The 22651-nt window shown below is 38.5% G+C and overlaps 1 protein-coding gene across 3 annotated transcripts in view; it reads left to right on the forward strand.

Moving 5' to 3' along the window:
* rapgef4a (Rap guanine nucleotide exchange factor 4a) overlaps positions 1-22651 on the forward strand; it is a 39374-nt gene that overhangs the window by 9327 nt on the left and 7396 nt on the right. The window contains exons 5-21 of one of the 3 annotated variants that reach the window (XM_080903520.1): positions 10146-10218; positions 13128-13189; positions 14196-14246; positions 14320-14426; positions 17085-17206; positions 17305-17488; positions 17568-17652; positions 18156-18216; positions 18353-18429; positions 18548-18694; positions 19624-19739; positions 20657-20742; positions 21113-21191; positions 21316-21466; positions 22168-22256; positions 22422-22452; positions 22544-22622. In XM_080903520.1, coding sequence (XP_080759646.1) covers positions 10146-10218; positions 13128-13189; positions 14196-14246; positions 14320-14426; positions 17085-17206; positions 17305-17488; positions 17568-17652; positions 18156-18216; positions 18353-18429; positions 18548-18694; positions 19624-19739; positions 20657-20742; positions 21113-21191; positions 21316-21466; positions 22168-22256; positions 22422-22452; positions 22544-22622 — 1600 coding nt within the window. Of the gene's footprint in view, positions 1-3498; positions 3627-10145; positions 10219-13127; positions 13190-14195; positions 14247-14319; positions 14427-17084; positions 17207-17304; positions 17489-17567; positions 17653-18155; positions 18217-18352; positions 18430-18547; positions 18695-19623; positions 19740-20656; positions 20743-21112; positions 21192-21315; positions 21467-22167; positions 22257-22421; positions 22453-22543; positions 22623-22651 lie in introns of those variants that run through there. The other 2 variants (XM_080903519.1, XM_080903518.1) reach the window with 2 other exon arrangements.

Consider the following 22651-nt stretch of genomic DNA (forward strand, 5'->3'; position numbering starts at 1 on the left):
TTAAAGCCTGAGCGCCCATGCGTGCAATTTTAATATTTATGTTCTTATGCTGAATCGTCCGAGCACCGAGAGCGCCTTTCATGTAGCTCGGCACGTGACAGAAGCTGTCCGTGTGCTTGTTTGTTTAACATAGCAGACATGAGCCAAGCTCAGCATACACAGGGAGGCTGACTGAAGCATAGACGGCCTGGTCATCAGCTTACTCTTTACTTTGTTTCCTGTTTCCGATGGCCACTGTGATTGAAACAACACAATTGTAATTTGTGCTTGTTGGGTGGCAAGGCGGCTGTATTACAATCACATCAGCCTGGGGGCCGCCTGGACGGGAGGCTTTGTTATCTTCTATCAGATCTGACAAAGGGAGTTTTATAGGCATGTGCACACTCAACATATAGTATATTGAGTAAAATGGAATTACAGATGCTTATATGTGTAGTGTTTTCATCCTTAGGGCAGGTCTGTTGGTCGCTGAGCCCAGCAGGGAGGTTGGTATGTCAGTATCATCAGTCTATAGAAGCAACCCGGTGTGCAACCCGTGGAAAAAAGTGATGAATAGGAAGTGGCAGGGATGCAACATGCCCTCTAGAGTCTGAGGACTGGGTAAGGGGGAGGTTGGAAAAATCAGGCCACATATATCCTCTGATAGGAGCGGTCGGTGGATACGTGCAACGAAAGGGCAGGAAGATTGTATCAACATAGTATAATTGCCTTATCTCCGCCCAGAGTTGTTACATCATCGTAAGCCTGCAACATGAATTTCTGTAAAATAAAACAGCACCTGTGAAGCTGCAGCTGCCCTTGCTGATCTTTGTAATCCTATTCAGCTAGACTAGAAGAATTGCTCCGTGGATAGCAATGTGGCTGACTGACTCATCACAGTCATTGTGTCAAGAGGATGAACCCTGTTGACTTTGTTGACACACGTTTATTTTTTATTTTTTTACGGCAAACCAGATTTTACAACCAACTATGATAACACTGCCAGCATGGCTGCTTATTTTTCTTAATTCACAAAAACAGAGCCAAATTGCAAGGCAGAGTAATGCAACCAGCGTCCCCGACCTCAGTTAAGCTTGCAAGTTAAGGCACATAGTCCTACAGGTCAAATTTGTGACACGAGAGGAAAATAAGGAAAATGGGATATCTTCTTCTTCCACTGTCTTTATCAGCTACAAAAGATAATTTATGCTATTGCCTGTTCAGTACAAGCCTGTATTAATTCAAATTCAAGATTGTTAAATCAAAATATGATTTGATTTGCAAAATTCTCTTGAAGTTGTTGCAGAATCTAGGCCCCTTATTGTTCTCTCGGCTGGATGTGACAGGCTGTCAGATTTGACAGTGACACACTCACCTACACCTGTGTGATCAGTGTGTGTTTCAGCACCTTCTCTCATTAGTAATCCCATTTTCTTCTCTGTCTTAGATCAATAGCTGTAGAAACTGAATAACTATTTAAATTTGTAGGTATTTTCATATTGTCTTATGTTGAGAAATTAGAATGTAAATGACAAAATACTTAATAAATAAGTAAAATGACTCTCGGTTGTTTTTGATGGATTAAGAGAGATAAGACATGTGATGTGACTAATTAATAATTAAAATATTTTTAAAATAAATAAACATCCATTAGATGACACTTGGTGTAGTATTTTGCTTTCTGGCTTCTTTTACTTTCTACTTTTTCACTTTGCTGATGATATATTCTTTGTATACACTCCCTGGCCATGTCATTAGTTCTACCTTGCTTCATTAGTTAATGGGGACTCTCTTTTAACTTCATGCTTTAAATATTTGTAGCATAGATTCATCAAAGTGCTGGAAACATTCTTCAGAGATTTTGATCTATATTGGTATCATAGCATTACACAGTTGCTACAGATTTGTCTTTTCCACAATTTGAATACAGTTAACTCTATGTCATGTTTGCATCAATCAATCAGGTATGATTTAGGCTCAAAATGTGCCCTAAAGAATATAAGGCAGGATGGATCTGTGCTTCGATGTTGTTCATGACAAATTCTGACCACACCCTACAGGAGACATCCCAGATTGGGACCTTCTAAAAATGCGATTTAAACTTCAGCAGGTCATCTTAATCGTGTTGTTGAGTTGCTGCCATGTGGTTGACTGATCAGATATTTGTGTTAACAAATAATTGAACAGGTGTATCTAATGAAGTGGCCAGTGAGCATATAGGTTAAACACTTAATAGTGTGAATAATCACCTCCAGGAATCCAATATGGCTGTCTTGTGGCTCCGATAAGTAACAAAGTCAGAGATAAGATTCAGATTTTCTCTGTTCTTGAAAGGGACATTGATATGAATTTAAATCTTTATGTATCTCTACTACCGCAAATATGAAGCTAGTATTGGGTTATTTTGATAAGTTACACCGGGAAATACGCAAAACAACATTTTTTTTCCTTTTCGAAAAAACACAACACAACTGATTGGTTCAGTGTCTGTGCTGCACAGTTTTTATGTACTTCTTCAGCCTTTTATAAGACACACATAAGTTCTGGAAATGCAATAAAAACAACTCATTAACTGTCAACTCACACATTTTTAATGTCATATGTCAGACAACCATAAAAAGGCAAAATACAAAAATGAGCAGTGTTTTAACTCTGTTTTAACTGCAAAAAGCTGTTGTTTTATGAGACAGCACAGCTGTACTGAGTCATATTCTGTTTAAAGATTGGCACAATTTTTCAGTGGAAAATTAAAGTGCACTAAACTGGAAACACTGAACTGTTTTATATTACTTATTGGGTGTAGCTCAGCAGCCTATGCTACTCATTCAGCATGTACTACCTATGTATTTTTAATTAAAGTTTTTCTTTATATTGTATTCATAGCTTCTTGGTATTCTAAAGTATTTTTCAACCATTTCCCTGTTTAATTTCTTAATATTGATTGAAGTATATTGAAGTATATACTTCAATATATACTGGCAGATGTCAAACACCTGACAAACTAGAAGCAGGGTGGTACTTTTCCAAGTATAACACATAATGTGCAAAGCCACAAGACTTTTTCTGTCTGCAGACGAAAACATCCAAACATCCAAATATCAGTTTTTAGACTTTACTTGAAATAAAAATCAAACCACAATTCAGCTTTGATTGGCACATCTGCAGTTCATTGCAGTCAGTTTTATCTTCCTGAACATTAGTCTTCGCATCCTGTCTGTGACTGGCTTTTGCTCTTGCTTTATGAAGGTGGCCATGCTGAAAATGAGCAGGATTGTGTGAATAGATAAGCTTGAGCTTGTGACAGAGAGAGGGAGAGAGAGGGAGAGATTGAGCATGCTCTCCCGTGTGCTCGGTGACTGGAGTTGAGTAATCACCTAGCAACTGCTGCTCAGAAGAAGTCAGCAGCTGACTGGCACACTGCTGAGCTCTCCGGCTGAGACGGTCTGCTCGCACTGCTCTGAGAGCAGTTTGAGGGCGTTGCTGGATCCTGCTGGACCATGCTGACTGTGACCTGCGACAGACTGCTTGATACCCTGGAAATCTTAAAATCAGACATACATGCTTGGAGTGTTTGCCAACATCTGGATTAAGAGAGCGTGGCGAAGCTTTCAGTAGCAGGCTGCATGGGACTCTGGTAGCATCTTTAGGTAACATTTGCAAAGCTTTCCAGCGATAAAAAATTGATTTGTTGCATTTGAAACAAAATGTAGAAATGAAAAATGCTTCATAGAAATTTATCTTTCTAGTTGCAGGATAGTTACCTTGTAATTACCGGGGCAAATTTAGATATATGAGGATAACCTGAATGTTCAGTTTAAAAGCTTAAATTTACTTTTTTCAGTCCTACCTCATGGTTTGAATTTAGTTTGGAAGAAAATCTATAACTGTAGAAATGAAGCTCTTTTCCCTAAATGGTTTCCCTTTAACTCAAAGCATCCCTATAAATATTCAGAATAACTGCTGAATACTTTCAGAACAGTTTGCACTACGTTTGCTTATGTAATCTCTCGTGAATCATTCAAAATACAGGCGTGCATTCATGCACGGTGATGCTCACAATGCAGTAACGTACTCAAGCGTGAAAGACCGTGAAGGAACTTGAACTGAGACTGCACTGAGATGACCCGGTTAATAGCTTCACTGATCTGCTGTTATGACATAGATAATATAAAACATATATGTCATCTCTTTAAAGTACACCACCTTTGTGCATTAGATGCTTATTTTGCAATTTTCAAATCACGGTGACAGTTTTTTTAGTTGTTTAATGCATATGGAAAAACATAAAATGACATATCATAAGAGAACAGGGTTAAGAGATGTATAAGAGCACATCCAGACTTATTCATTTGATCTTTCAAACGCCACTATACTTACACGCTCCTAGCTAACGTGACGCTTACAGCATTACGTGGCTCGTCTGTCAGTTTGAACCGTGTTTTTTGGATGTTTGTGACCTTTTCTGGTTGAATCCTTCCTAACAAATTAAGATGAGCAAATGGAAATCTAAATTTTGGCTCTTTAAAAAAAAAGTCAAATGTGCACTAATGACTGTCAGTGTTTGTTACTGCACAACAAGCAATCACCAAGGGTGATATTAGATATTACACTTACACAAAATAACAAAAAAATAAAAGTAGTGATCCTCTCTGAGAGATTATGATGCAAAATTAATTAAAAAATCTTGACTTCACTATTGTTAATCTGTGGTATTGCTCAGAAGTGCAAGATTACCTTTTCTGTTGAAATCTGCTCACTTTTAGTCTCTATAGAGTGAATGTGGACAAACATTACATTTGAACCTTTTGTTTTCAGAAATTTCAGGAACATAGTTTTTTTATTATTTATAATTCTTTGAACTTCATCCTTTGTTCTGGGTTCAGCTTTGAAGATGCTACTTCAAATGAGTAAATTCATATTTTTAAAGCATGTTTATACCTCATTTCTATACTTCAGGTTGAAAAGGGGACCTTTTTAAGCTGCTCTTTGAGTTGAACTTTTTAGATCTATTATCTATAGTTCTGCTTTTACTCCGAGCATTCGACTCCAACGATGAGCTTTTTCTCATTGCAATTGTTTGAAATATTTATGAAATATAGAGTTTTTGCACAAAGGTAAAAACCAAACTTAACAGTAAGTGAAATGTAATTGTAAAAATGAATAGAAAAAAATGGATGAAAACAATATTCCCATGTTGAATTTACACCACAGTGTCCTATTTCACCATGTTTGATGTCCAAAACTGTAAATAATTGTAAATAATAATTTCATGATGTGTTGGTCTGCTCTATTATCAGTTTAAACAGCATCATTCTTAGTTTTGAAGTATTTGTAAAATTACTGATCTGCTTTAAGCAAAAGTTCATGAATTTGGTCATGGAAATAAAACAGTCATTCATTTGGATAAAGGGTTGAATCAAAAACTGTGGACTGACTAATCCATTGTGCTTGCTGACTTAATGACAAACTGTGAAGGATAATTTGATTTGCATATCTTATTTGGTCTTTCTAATTGATGCTTTGCACATTATGCTGTCAGAATCAGCTCAAGTACAAGTGTGGATGTTATTTTCCAAACTGCTTGTGAGTCCTAATACGGACTCTGTGTTAAAAACTTGAACCAGTACATTCTCCCTTCCTAAAGATACTTTCACACAACCATCATCAGGGTTCACAGAAAATGGACTTAAAAGAGAAAACATCCAGTGAGCAGCTATTCTCTGGGTTAAAATAGCTTGGTGATGTCACAGGTCAAAGGCGAATTGATAAAATGCTTACAGCTGTTATAACACTTGCCAGCAACACTTGTTACAACCAACGTATGCAGAACATCATCTCTGAAAGCAGAACACATTGAAAATTAGAAAATTAGAAAAAACATTACTGCTACAACATTTGGATAGTTTGATCACAATTTGTTGTAAACAACATGAAAGGTGGTTCATGTTCACTTTGTGGTGTAATTGCTGTGAATAGTGTAGTGCTGTATGCGCCCCTGAGTGCCAATCAAGCATCTTTTTTTTTTCAATGCAATTCAGTTTTATTTATACAGCACCAAATCACAACAGTCGCATCAATGCACTTTATATTGTAAAGTAGACCCTACAATAATACATACAGAGAAAAACCAAAGAATGTCTTTCCCACTGTGAGCAAGCACTTTGGCAACAGTGGGAAGGAAAAACTCAATTTTAACAAGAAGAAATTTCCAGCAACGGATGTATCGCCAGATATGTTATTTATTTGTTTATTTATTTATTTATTTTTGCCTGTCCTGTTTGGCTCTTTTGCCATCAGAATTATTGTCTAAAGGCAAAGAAAAATGTCCAACAGATTTACTTTACCAACCCAGCCTTGCCGTATTGGTCTATTTGAGTCGCCTTTTATTGTTTATTTTATTTTAACCTGCTAAATACGGGACAGACTTGACTGGGGAAAAGAAAGAGAGGAATCAATCAAGCATCATTTAAAGGCCAAAGCCTACCTGAGTATTGTTAGTGTCCATGTTGTCATGGTTGAAAGATTTCTGGATCCAAGTTACCTACCAAAGTTAAGGACTTTAATTATAATAAATGATCAAAAAGGCTGAATCAAAGTTGGCTCTAAATTCAGTCTTAGGAATAAGGTAATGTCTGAGAGGCACAGTTAGACTGGGCAGGTATGGCTGAGTAGGGCTACTGCGAGTTTGGTGAGTTTGATGAGTCTGGCAGACCACAGAGCAGCAGATGCTGTTGCTATTTTATTGAGAAATAAATATTTGAATTAGCATTTCAGAGGAGCAATCCCGGCACATTTAGACATCTTAATAAACGAGCCTCATAAAATGTCAGAAATGACTTTTGCGCCAAATCTACTTATCAAAGTAATTGTAGTATAGCTGCAGTTTGAACCAGTCTAGCTGATCTGCGAGCTGATTTGATGCTCTAATAATCTTCTAATCTGGATGAAAGCAATAAAGGCCAGTGAGTGAATAATCAGACTGATTCATTTCAGTTAAGCAGCAGTTTGACATTTCAGGAAGTACGCCTCGACAAGATTGTTGCCTCTCTAATGTCTGGCTTATAAATGCTAATTTTCTCCAGAAGATACCGACTAGATTGTTTTATGTTGTGTTTTTATACATTAAAAATATAACTGTCTAACTATTTGTTTAACTTGTTACAAAGAAATAAGAAATGTCCGTTTTGAATGTTCCCTTTGCAGTATGGTAAACGAATCTGCATGAAGCTTTACTATTTCTTAAAAGAGCGTAAACATGAGAGTATGGATTTTTAGAAGCAAAACCACAACTAACTGTTATTACTATTTGATGCATTTATAAAAAAGAAAAAAATACATTTATTAAATAAAAGAAAATGATATACATTTTGAACTAATTTTCTCATCCGAGACTTTTATGAAAAAACGAATATGTTTTTTTTTCATTTAATATACCATCAAACCAGAAGAAACTGAGTGAAGAATGATGATAAAAAATGACATCCGAGTGAGAAACTTCTTTTTTAATGACTTAAAAGATTTTATTATTACATGCCTGATGTTTTAAAATAAAACAAAGACAGTTTTTATACAGGCAAAAGGTTAGACAGTCCTGAAAACATGGCAGGTTACAGTGAGCTGGTATTAAAACAATTCCCTGCAGAAAATATCGTGTTGTGTATCACAAGAGTCAAAGACGTCATTACGAATAAAATAGAAACTGATTGCTTTTTACACACCTGACAGTGGTCCTAATCCCCCTCGAAAACAACGCTCCCATCCCATCTGCTGCATTCAGTCCCTCAGGGAGCATGGCTTTACTGGCTCAGAGGGATTGAGTTCATTTGTTCATGCGTGCCTCAGTTTAATCCTAAATCCTTTAATTGTCAGCCAAGATTGATAGAATTGCCGGACTCTGACTGAATCACTGCTTTTGCATTGATTAATTTAAAATTAAATATCTTGTTTTGCATGTTCACAGCAGGCACATTATCAAAATCGGAGCTTGGAGAGCTTATATCTTTTAGTATCTTGGTGAGCAACAAGTCAAGTTACAACCTGAGGCCACTGAGGTATATCTAAAAGGCTTGAGGGAAAAGGTTGTGTGCCACTGAGGGCTTGCTTAAGTGATTAACTGACTTCAGAGTGCAGAATTGAGTTTAAAGCATGACCTCTGAGTACGCTGCCATCAGAGGAACAAAGGGCTCTAGAGTTCTTGCCTTCATTCAGTCTCCACTGACCAGAAGATAGGATGGTGGGGAAAATTGGTCTGGCACTAAGTGGTCCTCAATCAGTTTTTTATTGACCTATTACGCAGTGGCTGCAGCACATAATCAGTTTTTGTTTGTCTTTCACCCCATATTAATCTTGAGTTGTCAATCTACTTGGCAAATTCCTATTAAGAAAATATAATTTTAACAATCAGCTGTGTTGGAGTGATGTATTTATGTATGCAGATCTCGTTATTTGATTGACAAAGTTTAAAATACGATAACAAATGCACACTCACTCAATGCTTTATTATTTGTACCTTTTTAGTACCAGTTCAACCCAATTCTGTCTTCAGATATGCTTTAGTTTTTTGTGGAACAACAAAGAAACATTCCTCAGAGATTTTCAGATATGCAGATTCTTCAGCTGCATGTCCATGATGAGAATCTACCACATCCCAAAGGTGCTCTATTGAAGCTCCGCTGACTATGGAGGTGACTCGCATACAGTGAAATCATTGTCATATTCAAAAATAAAGCCTGAGTTAATCTGAATTTTGTGGCACATTAACCTGGTGCAAGCAGCCATCAGAAGGTATACACTGTGTATGGACCTGGTGTGGTCTTCTGCTGTACTTTCAGAGATGTTCTTCTGCATACATTGCATGTTAAAAATGGTTATTTGAATTACTGCTGCCTTCCTATCAGTTCAAAGCAGAACTGTTGCTCACTGAATCTTTTCTCTTTTTAGACTATTATCTTTAAAGTCTAGAGGTGGTTGTGTGGGAAAATCCCATCAGATCAGCAGTTTCTGGAGTTTCAGCCCGTCTTCCGACAACAATCACGGCATGTGCAAAGTTCCTTAAATCCCCTTTCTTCCCCAAATGCTCAGATCGTACTTTAGCCGGTCACCTTGACCATGTCTACATGCCTAAATGCATCAAGCTACTGCTGTGTGACTGGCTAAGTGTACGTTATTAAAAGGTAGTTGTCTGTACCATCTAACTATACTTTACTTCCAAAGCTGGCTGAACACAATTTGTACAGTAATATGCTGCTAGGAAAACAGTGTTAGTTTAAAAATCACAGAAATAATTTGGAATTAAATGGTATTCTATGCATCTTTTTAGTGTTTTTTATTCCTGAATTTGAAAAAAAACCCTGTCTCGCTGGTTGCTGTTGGAGTGTCCTATTAGTGCTCCAGTGTCATAAACATTGCATTTGTAAGTGCACGGGTGCAGTATGATGTTCATTATGTAATATCTGTGCTGCCTCAGGACACAATTATGGTACGAGGGAAGTATACTTGTATTGTCTTGCTGTGCTTGTTCTGTGGCTCTCTGCAGTTGGAACAGCATTAATGGACATGTACTTAGTGGCAAAAAGAAATATGCAACATACAAGAGGTATTTGTATGTGGTTTTCCCCTATTTTTAATAATTATGCACTGAACCGTTCTTACATTTGCATGTTAGGACTAATAAGAATGAAATATCATCAGACACCCGAAACCCTCATTGACTTTTTATTTTTTCCACACAGCCTAGAGACAAGTGATGACAGTGGGGGTGATTTCTATTCCTCTTGTCCTGCCTTTGTTAGACAACACATTAATGAGAGGCAGAGATGGGAAATGCTGGAAAAGAGGGAGCTAAAGAACATGGAAAGACATTTAAGAAGTATAGATTTTTGAGTCCTAGAGTGATTCCTGAGACACATTTAAGTATTTTTCCAGTTATTGTGATCTTTTTGCTGCCATAGATCATCAGCCACCTTGATGAGTCAGAAGCAGCTAAATAAAGGCCATCGAGAGTATATTTTAATTTCAGTTTTGGTGTAATAATGATGGATTGACTCCACCTGTATGCATTTATTTGATTCCTATTGATACATATTATATATATATTATACAATTTACTTTACATTAAACATTATTTTATTTACAAGTGTAACTGGTATTTGCTTTTATTTTTATAGAAATATCATCACTGTATGGCTGGACTACTCGCCCCACGCTATGGTGTCATGGAAAGCGGTTGTAACGCAGACAGTAAGTGACCTCGTTTGGACCTAACAACTATATATTTCATTCCTAACTTTGTCAGTTATTATTAGCAGTTACGCCATCATAATCAACAAATGCCTCAAAATCACAGCCTGTCCTGTGATTTTGAAGCGTTCACTGAACATTGCATAAAATGTCATGCTAACATTCAACTGTAAAATGTCGCAGTGCTGATGCTCCGACACGTTTAAACACAGTAGCTTGTACAGATGGTTATAGTCTTAAAAGCTTGTGGATTTGTTTTACTTTCAGCAGCTTTTATGTCACAAATGATAAAACATTTTTGTGGCCGACGGTGTAGAGAGACAGGAAATTTAGAGAAAGGGCGCCTCCGTTTCACTAAATGAAATGGAGCAGGAGTACAGGCAGAAAAAAAGTACTCACTGCTGATGTGCTTCCTAATTGCTCGGCTGTCATGCCGTCCTCAAGTTGATTCAGTTTACTTCAGTGTTAGTATGCTGATTGTCTTCAGAGTTTATCAAGATGAAGAAGAAATTCTTCATTTTACAGTAAATGGCTCCTCTGACTTTATAAATGCTTTTACAAACAACCAATTTTTCTGCTCCTACGAATAAAAAGGATCTTTTATTGTATTTCTTTCTGACTAACTCCATTACTGTTGGAACCTCTGGCATTGTGTCGAGGCTGATACTATTATTTCTGCTTTTCTGTTGCAACCTAACTTGATATTGACTTTGCTCTGCTCAAACAGAGCACTTAACTTGCTTCAAAGTCACGTATCATAAAAATGATGAACGGCAGTCCATAAATCCATAGTCTGCTGGTTTACCAACACTGGGGTCACTGTCTATTGTTATGTATTTTTAATGATGATGGACATATTTGAAAGAAAATGCTTTTTAAAGAACTCCCAGCCTCAAACTTACAGTCCCTAAAGCTAAGATTTTATTAACTACTGTAGCTTTTAAAAGTGGATGTGCCTTTTTGGTTGCTGCATGCTTTGCTGCAGCAATATAAGAGCTGGGGTTTGAGTATTTTTGCAGCATAGAGTTGAGTACTGAGGGGTTTTACAGCCTGAACTCGATGCACGGATGCAGAAAGACATAAGTCACACAAGCACCAGCGGCTCGAGGCTGAAGCACTCTCCTGTGCAGAGGCTCAGCCGCTTTGTTACTGTCACAGCAAATCAAATGAATTAAACATGTTTTAAACTGTTTTCTTACAGTGCGCTTTTAAATCACTTTGTTATTAACAGGTCAGCATTGTTTCCTTCACTCCAGTCATGCACTCCACCTAAGCATGCATTTGTTTGGCCACTACAATGGAAAATATTTCTGCTCAGAAACAGCATTTTTCTTTCCTGGCAAATGACTAACACTTGGTTTAACTTTCACTTTACTCTACATTCCTGGTTGAATGAACGGACTGATATCACAGCTTTGCAAACAGAATGATGGGCAGATGTGTTAACTTCTGTAAACATGCACAAATTCTATACAAACACATAACATGAAAAATATAATTCATACTAAAACCGTGCAAGGCTGGTACATGTCTTTAATGTTAGCATGAAATGCAATGACCCTCTCTGCTGCTGAAGGTTTCAATAAAATGCAGAAATCCTCCGGGCTGAACCACGTATACAGTAGGTTATATAAGATGTTTGTGCTTTCAGTGTTTTTCACTCTTTTTTGCACTTGTGGTGAGGAGAACTTTGGGGAAATTTATTTTTTTAAGGATTAATATTAAACAGAAACCATGATGTCAACTGTAAAAGCAACTATGTATGGAGTTTTTTCACAAAATGTTAGGATGTAAACATTTTTCCATCCTGTACTAAAAGTGAGTACTTTTATTTTTATTTTTGACAGTTGTTTGCACGCTGGCAGTAGAGCAGATAAAATGTAGAAAGAAATGAAACAACGCGATACAATTTTAGGCATGTAGATATTTTCAAGACATCTTTGAACGTGGTTTGGTTGTTGGTTCTTGACAGGCTGGTTGGAGTATTTCAGAACACAACTTACAGTATTGGTTTACAGAGAATGGTCAGAAGAAGAGCGGGAGTTCTCTTCGTAAATATGCCTTGTTGAAGCCAAAGGTCAGAGAAACATGGCCAGACTACTTCAAGCTGATTTAAAGGCAAGAGTAACTCAATTAACCATGTGTTACAACCAAGGTTTGCAGAAGAGCAACTCTGCATATGTAACACATTGAACACAGAAGCAGATGGGCTGCAGCGGCAGAAGACCACAGTGGTGCCACTCCTGTCAGCTGAGAACAGGAAACTGAAGCTACAGTTTGCACAGTGTCACCAAAACTGGAAAAACACCAAAGATGTCCAGCTGAGAAATCTGCAGCAACTATGTGATGTTATCGTGTCAATGTGAGCCAAAATCAGCACCTTGTTGAATGTATGCCATGAGTAATGAAGGCACTTCTGAAGTCAGGGTGGTCCAACAAAAAGAAATAGTATGAAGAAAGTGTAGTAATGCAGGCCAACATAGTCTGACATTCAAACCACTGACAGTTGTTCTACAGAGTCTATGGAGGAACCTAATTATTCAGCATAAAAAAAATGACCATTGAACAGTCTAAGGAGCTTGGAAAGAAAAGCTTCCGAGAAGCTTCTCGGATGAGAGGAGGTGGAGGTGACTGAGAACCTTCACACCACCACTGAATATTCAGGATGCAATTTTTAATTAAAAAATTCTAACAGAACATGTACAGTATATGCAACTTTTTTGTTTTCAAGGATTAGTTGATTTTTGTTATAGTAAATTTGAGTCCCCTGTAAAGCTTCTTGTGTGTGTGTTTTACTTATAACTTTAGCGGACATCTCAGTGATTATAAAGTCTTTTTTTCTCTGCAGCTTTGCAGGATCTTTACAGATCCTTCATGACTAACATACATCCTCTGTTTTTCCCCACCAGGACTGCCTGACAAAGAGAACATAAGCAACAACTCGTTTGTTGTCTCCAAACCTCTGAATAAGGTAATTCCTCTGTCTCTATTTAGGATGAAACCTTTTCATTTTATGAGGCCGCAAGAGCATCCTGTACTGTTGCTCACCTCCTCAGTGGGGCACAGAAATAAGTGTGGAATGTGAAGTTTGTTTAAAGTTGCTCTAAATATAAACACAGTACTGGATTTCTTGTCTCCATCCAGAACAGTTCCTGTCCCCTCTCCTGCTGTCATTTCCTGACCACTGAGTTGATAACGCTGCACTACAGCAGATTTATGGAGCTACATGCGTTGTTCACTTATGGAGTTTAGCCACATCACAATCGCTCTCTTACACAAAAAGAGAAACTGAAAGTGTGCATTCTTGTTATGTAACCGACAAAGACAGAATTAATTTACTATAACATATATAAATAAGCCCAGTTTCTTTGGCAACTGAGTGGTCTAATGTCTTGTAAATAAATGATGAGGCTTTAAAGCTTTCACATAAATGCATGACTTGCACTGCTCTCTGAAGCATTCAGAATGCATTTTAAATGTCAAAGTCCTGCAGCCCACCCCATGGCCATCCTCAGCTGGAAAAATCAAAAACAACAACAACAACAACAACAAAAAAGCACTCCCAGACTGTAATTCACAGTATCTGTGTCCCATTAAAGCAACTGAATGCATCAGTCAAGACTCTGCTAACGGAACGGTATGGAAAGTAAATAAAAAGTAAATAAAAATCAAATTTGAATGCAATAAAATCATAATGTCAGCTGTGAGTCATGCAGTAACAGCGAGGATGAGATCCTGTGGCCCCACAGTGAGAGGAAAAACATCAGACCGGACTTGTCTCTCTGACACATTGTTTCTTCCCCGATGTATTTTATCGCAAATTACTGGACTGTTTTGTTCTTTGGCGAACCTTCAGTTTTACCCACTTTGTGAGATTCAGTGTAATGCCATCAGTAGATCCTGAGTTTCAGTGTCATGCATGAGGCATTTTATTTCACCTCTCATTTTTTTTTTTTATGTTTCACTTTATTTTGCAGAAGTCATTCATTCAAAGTCCAGCCAAACCCCACCCTAAATGCTTTTCTCAGGGAGTAAACACAATCACTGCACTCAGTCAGACTCCACAGTGTGCTGAGATTTAACTAAAATTCTACCGTGCAGGTCCCCTCCGAGAAGATCCTCCGTGCAGGGCAGATTCTCCGGAATGCCATCCTCTCCAGGGCGCCTCACATGATCAGAGACAGGAAGTACCATTTGAAGACGTACAGGTTAGTTCAATAAGGAGAGATCATTAGACAGAGATGAACATGATTTATTGATGCAGAGAATTTAGATAGAGGTATTTGGTGGTTAGACTTCAACAGAAGCCCAGCGGTGATAGGGAATAGAGCAGGACCCCCCCGGGTTTAGACGCTGGTGGTGGAGATGATTTAAGATTTAAAGTAGACGTTGTGAATTAGCCTGAAGAAGGCTGGGAGAAAGATGATTGGACTAGACCAGTGATGTCACAAACAGCTTGATGGCATGGGAAAGTGGAAGTGATGTGAAGCTTAGATTTAGCTGGCAACACCTGGGAACAGAAAGATGTGAGACCCCTTATTGAACTTATGCATAAGCTTCATTTGGCACCCCTTTGTTTTTAATGGAAACACTCAAGCAAAGTGTATTCATTAATTTTTTTCTATTTTTATCACTCTCTAAAAGCAAAGAAAGCAGTTTAAGAACATTAAGGATTTATGCCAGTATCCAACATCAAAAGCTGGGATGTGTGGGATGAACTTTGGCCAGTGTCACATGGTTTAGTATGGTGTTTTGCCTGAGTAGAGCTGACAGCTATTGGACTGAGGAGCTTCACCAGGTAATGTCCAGAAGAGATCAGGGTTGTTGTGCAGGTGTGAAAACACTTCATGGTAAAATCTCGAAACTCTAATCTGCATTGTAACCAGAGGGGCACAGATGAAAACCCAGCCAGTGGGTGGCCATCGGTTCTCTTCCGGTACTCGAGCTTCCTCCCACAGTCCCACAGTTATTTTGGTGATTCTAAATAGCCCATAGGTGGGAGAGTGAGTGTGAATAGTTGTTTTTCTCTCTGTGTTAGCCCCGTGATAGACTGCCAACCTGCCTCTCCCCTCAGTAACAGCTAGGATAGGCTCCACTACATGTTCTGGAGCTTATTTTGGACTGACAGGTGCAAAAAGGGCAGTAAACACACTTTTTGCTTCTACTGCTTTAGAGTAAATGGCAGCCAGGTAGATTTATCTGGTGAGAGCTAAAAGGTGAGTAAATATCATTAGTGGATTCAAAGAAATGATAATGTTGAACTGTGTTTGCCTGATGTGTAAATGTAAAGGTTCACCACGTCTTAGTGTTGCATTTATAGTTTGTTGTCAATCATCAGTTATATTTATTTTAAGAAATCTTCATAATTTTGTTTGTTATGAAGACATTAAATGTATTCACATAATATTCAATTTTATTTACCACATCTATCAGTACAAGCTGTAGACAGCGGCTGAATATAAAAGCTCTTTTATAGCAAAGCCCTGTTTGCACTTCAAGAGAATAAAATATAACAGCAGAAAATCATGAAAAAGGAAATCAGTTTGTAACACTGATGTAGCGCTAATGAGTTAATACAGGCTAGGGATTGAGTGTGATTATTATTAATCAGAAGATTTAGGAATGCTACTGGAGCTGATGGGCAGTAATTAAATACACACAACACAAAATGCTTTTGCAGGTACCATGTATTTAACCGAAAGCAAAGAAAATTAAGAAAAGAAAATGAAAGCTTAAATAATCATTCCTGCTGTAGCTATTTAATTAATAGAAGAACCCAGTGGGGGTGCACAAAAACAACTAAGCAAATTCTTCTGGCTTATACCAAGCAATATAGATTCTCAAAAAAAGTTCCCCATAAATAACACATGTTAACATCGAAAACACTGATCCACACTGAAGTCCATGAGTTTTATCTGAATATCCATGAGAGATGTCCAAGCGCTATTGTCCATAAACGGGGGAACTGGTGTGTATGATTGTGGAAATCAGTGTATTCAGAAATTACGGGACAGAGCGTCGTCTTTGATAGCTTCCTACCAGTCCAGTGGAAGCTTCAATGCAGAATGAGTCCTGCTCCTAGCCGTTCATTGGCTCGCCATCCTTTTCCATACCTCAAAAAAGGTTCACCTGGCCTGCATTAAATAAACAAGGCCAATAAGAAATCACAAGAATAACATACAAAAATGTCAGCCAATTAAGCTAAATACATTAAGTTATTCTTGTTCCTGTGTACACAGTTTATAAAAATAAACAAACAATATATTGGTTAAATATAATATTTCTAACCAATAAGGATTTAACTGAAAACATTTCAACTGCTACATACATACATACTATGTAGCTCCACAACATTTGTTATTCAACAACTATCAGTCAAATCAAAATCAAATTGTTTGGACCGGCAGCAGCCGATTAGGGTCAGCTGGTAGCAATACAAACAGTCAATTAAGAGTTCAAACTCACCAATTCCGTTCTGTTCAGTGCACAACAACATTATGGCTCTGGCTCACAGTAATCAGCATCTAAGTTGCATAAGTTAGTTGGTGTTAAAAAAATGCATTAAAACGGGAAAAGCAAATGTTTGCCAATACACACCTGCAACAGCTCTGTCACCTGGCTTGCCTCCACGCATCTGACGGGAGGAAGCCGGGACAGGCTTACTATGACCTACATGCCATTCGATTGGCTGAGCAAAGTCATGTGGTTGGAGTCATGCATTTGTGATGCGTTCAATGGCAGGAAATAAGTGCAGGAAATTACTCTGGGTTACAAGTTCATAAAACACAGAACAAACAGAAAATCAAAGTGATCTTTCGTACCTGCTCAGCCATGTAGGAGCTCATATAGGCATTTGTCTTTCCTAGGCGGTGTTGTGTGGGGACAGAACTGGTTGACTGGCAATTGCAGCAGAGCTCATGTGTCCACTCTCGCGTTCAGGCTGTAGGCATGTGGCAGGTGCTGCTGGAAGAAGGTGTTCTCAACCACGGTGAGGCTCTGCGTGATGTGTGTCTGCACGTGTGCAGCGCGCGACCCAGTGATTTGAAATTGAATGCCCGCTGTCTGCGCTGTGTTTCTGTGATGCAGTGGACCAGGAGCTGAGCTTCCAGGACAAGTACCTTTTTTACCGCTTTCTGGACGATGAACAGGAGGATGCCAGTTTCCCCACTGAAGACGAAAGAAGGGAGAGCCAAGAGGCGCTACAGGATACCTTGCTGCTTCTCTCGCAGATCGGGCCTGATGCCCATCTGAGGATGATCCTGAGGAAACCGTAAGAATCTGAAGCAGAAATCAGTAAAGGAATAAAAAGGGTGATTGTTTCATGACTTCTTTCATCCTCTGTCTTTTAGTCCATCTGAAAGGACAGCAGATGATTTGGAGATCATTTATGAGGAGTTGCTTCATATTAAGGCCTTGTCATACCTCTCCACCACTGTGAGTACAGTTTACCTGCATTATGTGACCATATTATTCCTTCTCTTAATGCACAGATTGAAATTGCATCTTTCTCCTGGTGAAAAACATCATATCTGGCTCATTAGGCCTTTTGGTCCCATTTGAGTGGTGAGAGTGAAGAAAAATGATGCAAAGATGAAAACTTGCGTATTAAACACTCATTCACTGATCCTGTCCAAGAACACTTTGACATACACGCTGGATAAGCAAGGCATTAAGTATGTACTGCATAGCTTCAGGGGATTATTCTACAACTAAAATCATCCGTTTGTCTTGCTGCTCGGATTCAGCCAAACCAAAAAACAAGATATGTGATGTGGGACTGCTGTGCGTTTCACTCACATTCAGTTTTAAAGAAATCTTTCAAACACCTGTGCTGCATTGAATAGCTGGAATATTAAGCTTTGCACACATACAGCATGCCTTTACTTTTATTTTGGCTGCTTTCTCTTAATGTTGATCCTCCTGATCTTCCTCTGCAGGTGAAGAGAGAGCTGGCTGGAGTGCTGATCTTTGAGTCCCATGCAAAGGCAGGAACAGTATGTAAGTAATCTGATAAAAATAGTAATGTGTAATAGATGCATTGTTAATGCTGATTAATGATTGAATTTGCTCAGCACACAATCAGTATTAATTCAACAAAGACAGCCTATATGAAATCAAATCTTCTCTCCCTTAGTGTTCAATCAGGGTGAGGAGGGCACATCCTGGTACATCATTTTAAAGGGCTCAGTCAATGTTGTCATCTATGGAAAAGTAGGTATTTTCCTCTTGTGAAATCATGTTAGTTCTAGAGACATCAAACTGATTATACTGCTTTGACCGGGACGTTGATTCATCACCCAGTAACTGATCAGTATGCCGTCCTGGACAGGGTGTTGTTTGCACTCTTCATGAAGGAGACGACTTTGGGAAGCTGGCGCTTGTCAACGACGCCCCCCGCGCCGCCTCCATTGTCCTGCGAGAGGACAACTGTCATTTCCTGAGAGTCGACAAGGAGGACTTTAACAGGATTTTGAGGGTTAGTGTCTGTTTAAACTCATCTCATTAACAATGAAAAAGCACCAACACCATCTGTTGGCAAAAATGTAGTAATGCATCCATAAAAGTTATTTAATGCATCTTTTGTGATCGTATGCCAGTCCCTTGCACCCACTAGCTCAATCATCCCACTAAATATGAAATATGTTGATAATGACCTCTTTTACTGATTTGAGGTTAATTAGGTGTGGATGTAAACTAACATCTGGGAGCTCTGACACGTCATAGATTTCCTGCTTGAAATAGAAAATAGAAGCAGAGATTTTTGTTCTAGATTAACTACGTAGTGATGGTCTGCAGATCTAAATGTGTTGAAATTACACATGTAGTGACTGATGGAGTGACATCACATGTTTTTTTAACATATTTTATTAAAGTTGTTAAACGTGTATGATTGATTTACAGAATATCATATTAGGTCTGCATTTGCTTCTTTGGACCACATTAAGTGTGTTAAACATGCTATTAAAAATGCTTAAACAAACAATTAAAAAATTGTACTGAAATTTAGTATTACAGATAGTTTATGCATGCTTATTGCATGGCTCAAAATAGTGCAATGATGGTTCTGAATATTAAATAAATAAAATAGGGAATGAATAATAAGAATAATAATAAGAAAAAAATTAATTAAAAAGCATATATTTATAGTAAAATATCCAAATATGTATAAAAATTGTAAATATCATATAATAACTGATACTTTACATTTCTAAAGAATAACATTTTCACGAAGCTGCTTATGTACTGGCAAACACGTCACTACTGTTTAACACTGTTTAAATGTGACCTCTGGCAGGTGACCTGGGTCGATCAGGTCACATGACTTTATAAACTGAAACAACATTTTCATAGGTCAGTGGTCTCCATAGTAAATGCATTACTGTGTTTGTGTTTATTTGTATGAAGGATGTGGAAGCCAACACTGTGCGACTGAAGGAGCACGGTCAGGACGTTCTGGTGTTAGAGAAGAGCCTCAGCAGCAGTCGAACATCTGTCCAGGGATCCTCTTCCTCTCATTACAAGTAAATATGCCCACCACTAATGCATGTATAGTACAGAGCTGCACTTTGTGGCAGTTGTCTGTTAAACTTGTATCCTTAACTGTCTTCATGTTACAATATAAATTAAGTTGCTGCTTTTATTTAACAGCAAAGAAAAATTGATACTTAAAAATATTTAAAATTGTTTCAGCCATCCTTTTTCTTTGAAGTAATAAGTATGAGCTTTAAAAAAATATATTTGTCCAATCACATGACTATCCCAGGTTGCTGCAGGAGTGATCCTTTCATGGTCACTTTTGAACTTGTGATTACATTTGTGAACAATAGGAAAAATGCTGGACGCTAACAGTCAGTGTGACCAGCAGATAACATGCAGGCAGCACACACACAGCAATCCTGTGAGCTGCAGCCAACGAGCATTATCTTAATAGAGGCATCTGTCACTGCAGCACAGTTGCTAGAGAGACATATTAATGGTTATGATGGCCTTGCTCCTAGGGGGAAAAGAAGACCTGGCAAGTCACAATTACTTGTTTAGGGTCGCCCTCTAATCAACTCCACTCCTCAAACGTAAGAGTGTCAAGACTGTGTTCTCCCCCATGAGTGGGGAAGACATGGCGTTGCTTGTGTAGCTCCCTCTTGCCATGCTGTTATCAAGTAATGAAAACAACCGAGGCTGGATTGTGTTGATTCTCCTTCACGTAGAAGATGCCCCCTCATTTTTTTTTCTCCCCTCGGCTTTTCTCGTGGCACTTAGCCCAGACTCCCCTTCATCTTCAGCTGGCCAAGAACACTGATTGTAAATAGGATTGTTATCAAATGAAGCAATCACAGACACACGTTGAAGGAACAGTCGAGGGCCATAGCTGTGTCATCAAGCATTAAGAGCCAGTGTTTCTTGATTAGTGAAGGGTGTGTTTTATTCTGTTTTCCTGCAGATACAACGTAATGTCTGGGACGCCGGAGAAGATTTTGGAGCACCTCCTTGAAATGATGCGATTGGATTCTCAATTCACAGAGTCAGGTACTGCTCACCATGACACATCCCATGTGTCGAATTAGTGCCATCTAACACGGCCTGTCAATACGATGATCATTTATTGTGGAGAGTTGTCACCTATGCAACATTCTCCTCCGCCCTCGCCGGCTCTGTTTCTCTCCTCTGTCCTCTGCCGACTGTTCTGCACTGACCCGTTTGTTCTTGCCTATAATTAGCCACACATCACAGGGCTGATCTAATTACTCTCGCTTGAGTGGATACATATGGTTTTCATTCGTCGGCAGAGGTGACACAGATGGGGCCGCGAGGATCAAGGCCCGATGCTACTCTTTGATGCTCTCTTTCGCTGGCTACACAGGTGTTTGACATAAGCGTCTTTCTTTTTTTGTTACAGACTCAGCCTTAGATGACTTTGTGCTCATGCACTGTGTCTTCATACCCAACACTCAGCTGTGTCCGGTGTTGATGTCCCAATATCCTTTCAGCATTATGTTCCCTAATTTTTTTTTAATGTTCTTTACCATTCCTGTGAACCTGAAAACACTGGTTCACTGGTTTGCTGCAGCTACATTGTTTCAATCTTTAACTGCTGTGCAGCTACCATGCCCAGGCCTCGCAGGGATCTGAACAGGAGAAGCTGGACTACACGCTTAATAACAAGCGCAGGGTGATCCGGCTGGTGATGCACTGGGCTGCCGTAAATGGGGATCACCTGCAGGAAGAGGATGTCTCAGGGTTGTTTCTGGAGGTCAGCCTAAACATATATGAAGGTTGTTCTAACCTCTGATATAGGTACAGAATAGTCACAACAGCAGAACCGTCTGCAGCTCTGACCAAGACTTGTTCCAGTGTTTCAGATGTGTTCCTAATCAGTTTGCTTTACTTAAAAACAATTAATTGTTAATCATCTTCTTAGATTTTTTGATTCTTGATAATGATAAGATTTTGAAATGTTTTAATAAAGCGAAGGCGCCACACCACTAACCATAACTGATAAATTGATAGAAAATCAGATTTATGTCTGAGTGCATGATGTTCAAATCCAAGAATATCCACAGCTATAATGCTGACAGCCACTCTTTTGTTTCATGGTTGATATTAATTATTTACAACCGTAAACACATACCTTTGCAGTTATCCAAGGTGTTTGCACCTTCTGCTAAGTTTAATTGCACTCTCTCCTCACTATAAATAAACAGACACATGTCAGAAAATCAAAATCACTGAAACTGCAATTTTAAATGTGCATTTATTATAGATGTGAGCATTAGAATATACATATATATATATATAAACTCTTATTAAATGAAAGGACTTATGATTCTTGATGATATGCTAACTTAATGTGGTGTGGTGCTTGAGAAAAACTCTTTGTAATTGTATGTTAAAATGAGTTTTAATTAGTTCTTCTGAATCATTGTTTTGCTCAGAGCTTGCTGTGTTTTTCAGGAGTTTTTCATGGCAGTATCTAATGATGCCAAAGCCTTTCCTGCCCTCAGGGATCAACTAACAGAACTGGAAAGAATTGTAAAACGCAAGTAAGTCAGAGCTTTGTTTTTTTGTTTTTAGGTTTTGATATGGATGAAAGGTGCTGTATGTGGTTAGTGTTGAGAATTTAAAGGAGAAAGGCTCTTTAGATAACGATCAAACTTAACTAAAGAGTCATTAACTGTTTTTTTAAATATTTTTATTTTATTCTTCAGTGCTGAAGATGCCAGATCCTCACAGAAAAAGGTATAAGACCGACTCTTTCTGTTCCAAATTAAAGTTCGTGTTTTTTCAAACGTCTGTGAACCTAAACTGTGAACCTAAAATTCCCACACAGCACAAAGTCCTGCTGCGGCATTTCAGTGTGGGAGAGGAGAAGCTTCAGAAACGTCAGCCCATCAGGAGTAACGATGAAAGTGAGTTGTGGATGAACATCCACTCTCCG

Source organism: Rhamphochromis sp. 'chilingali', assembly GCF_963969265.1.
Source record: "Rhamphochromis sp. 'chilingali' genome assembly, chromosome: 14".
NCBI lineage: Eukaryota > Metazoa > Chordata > Actinopteri > Cichliformes > Cichlidae > Rhamphochromis > Rhamphochromis sp. 'chilingali'.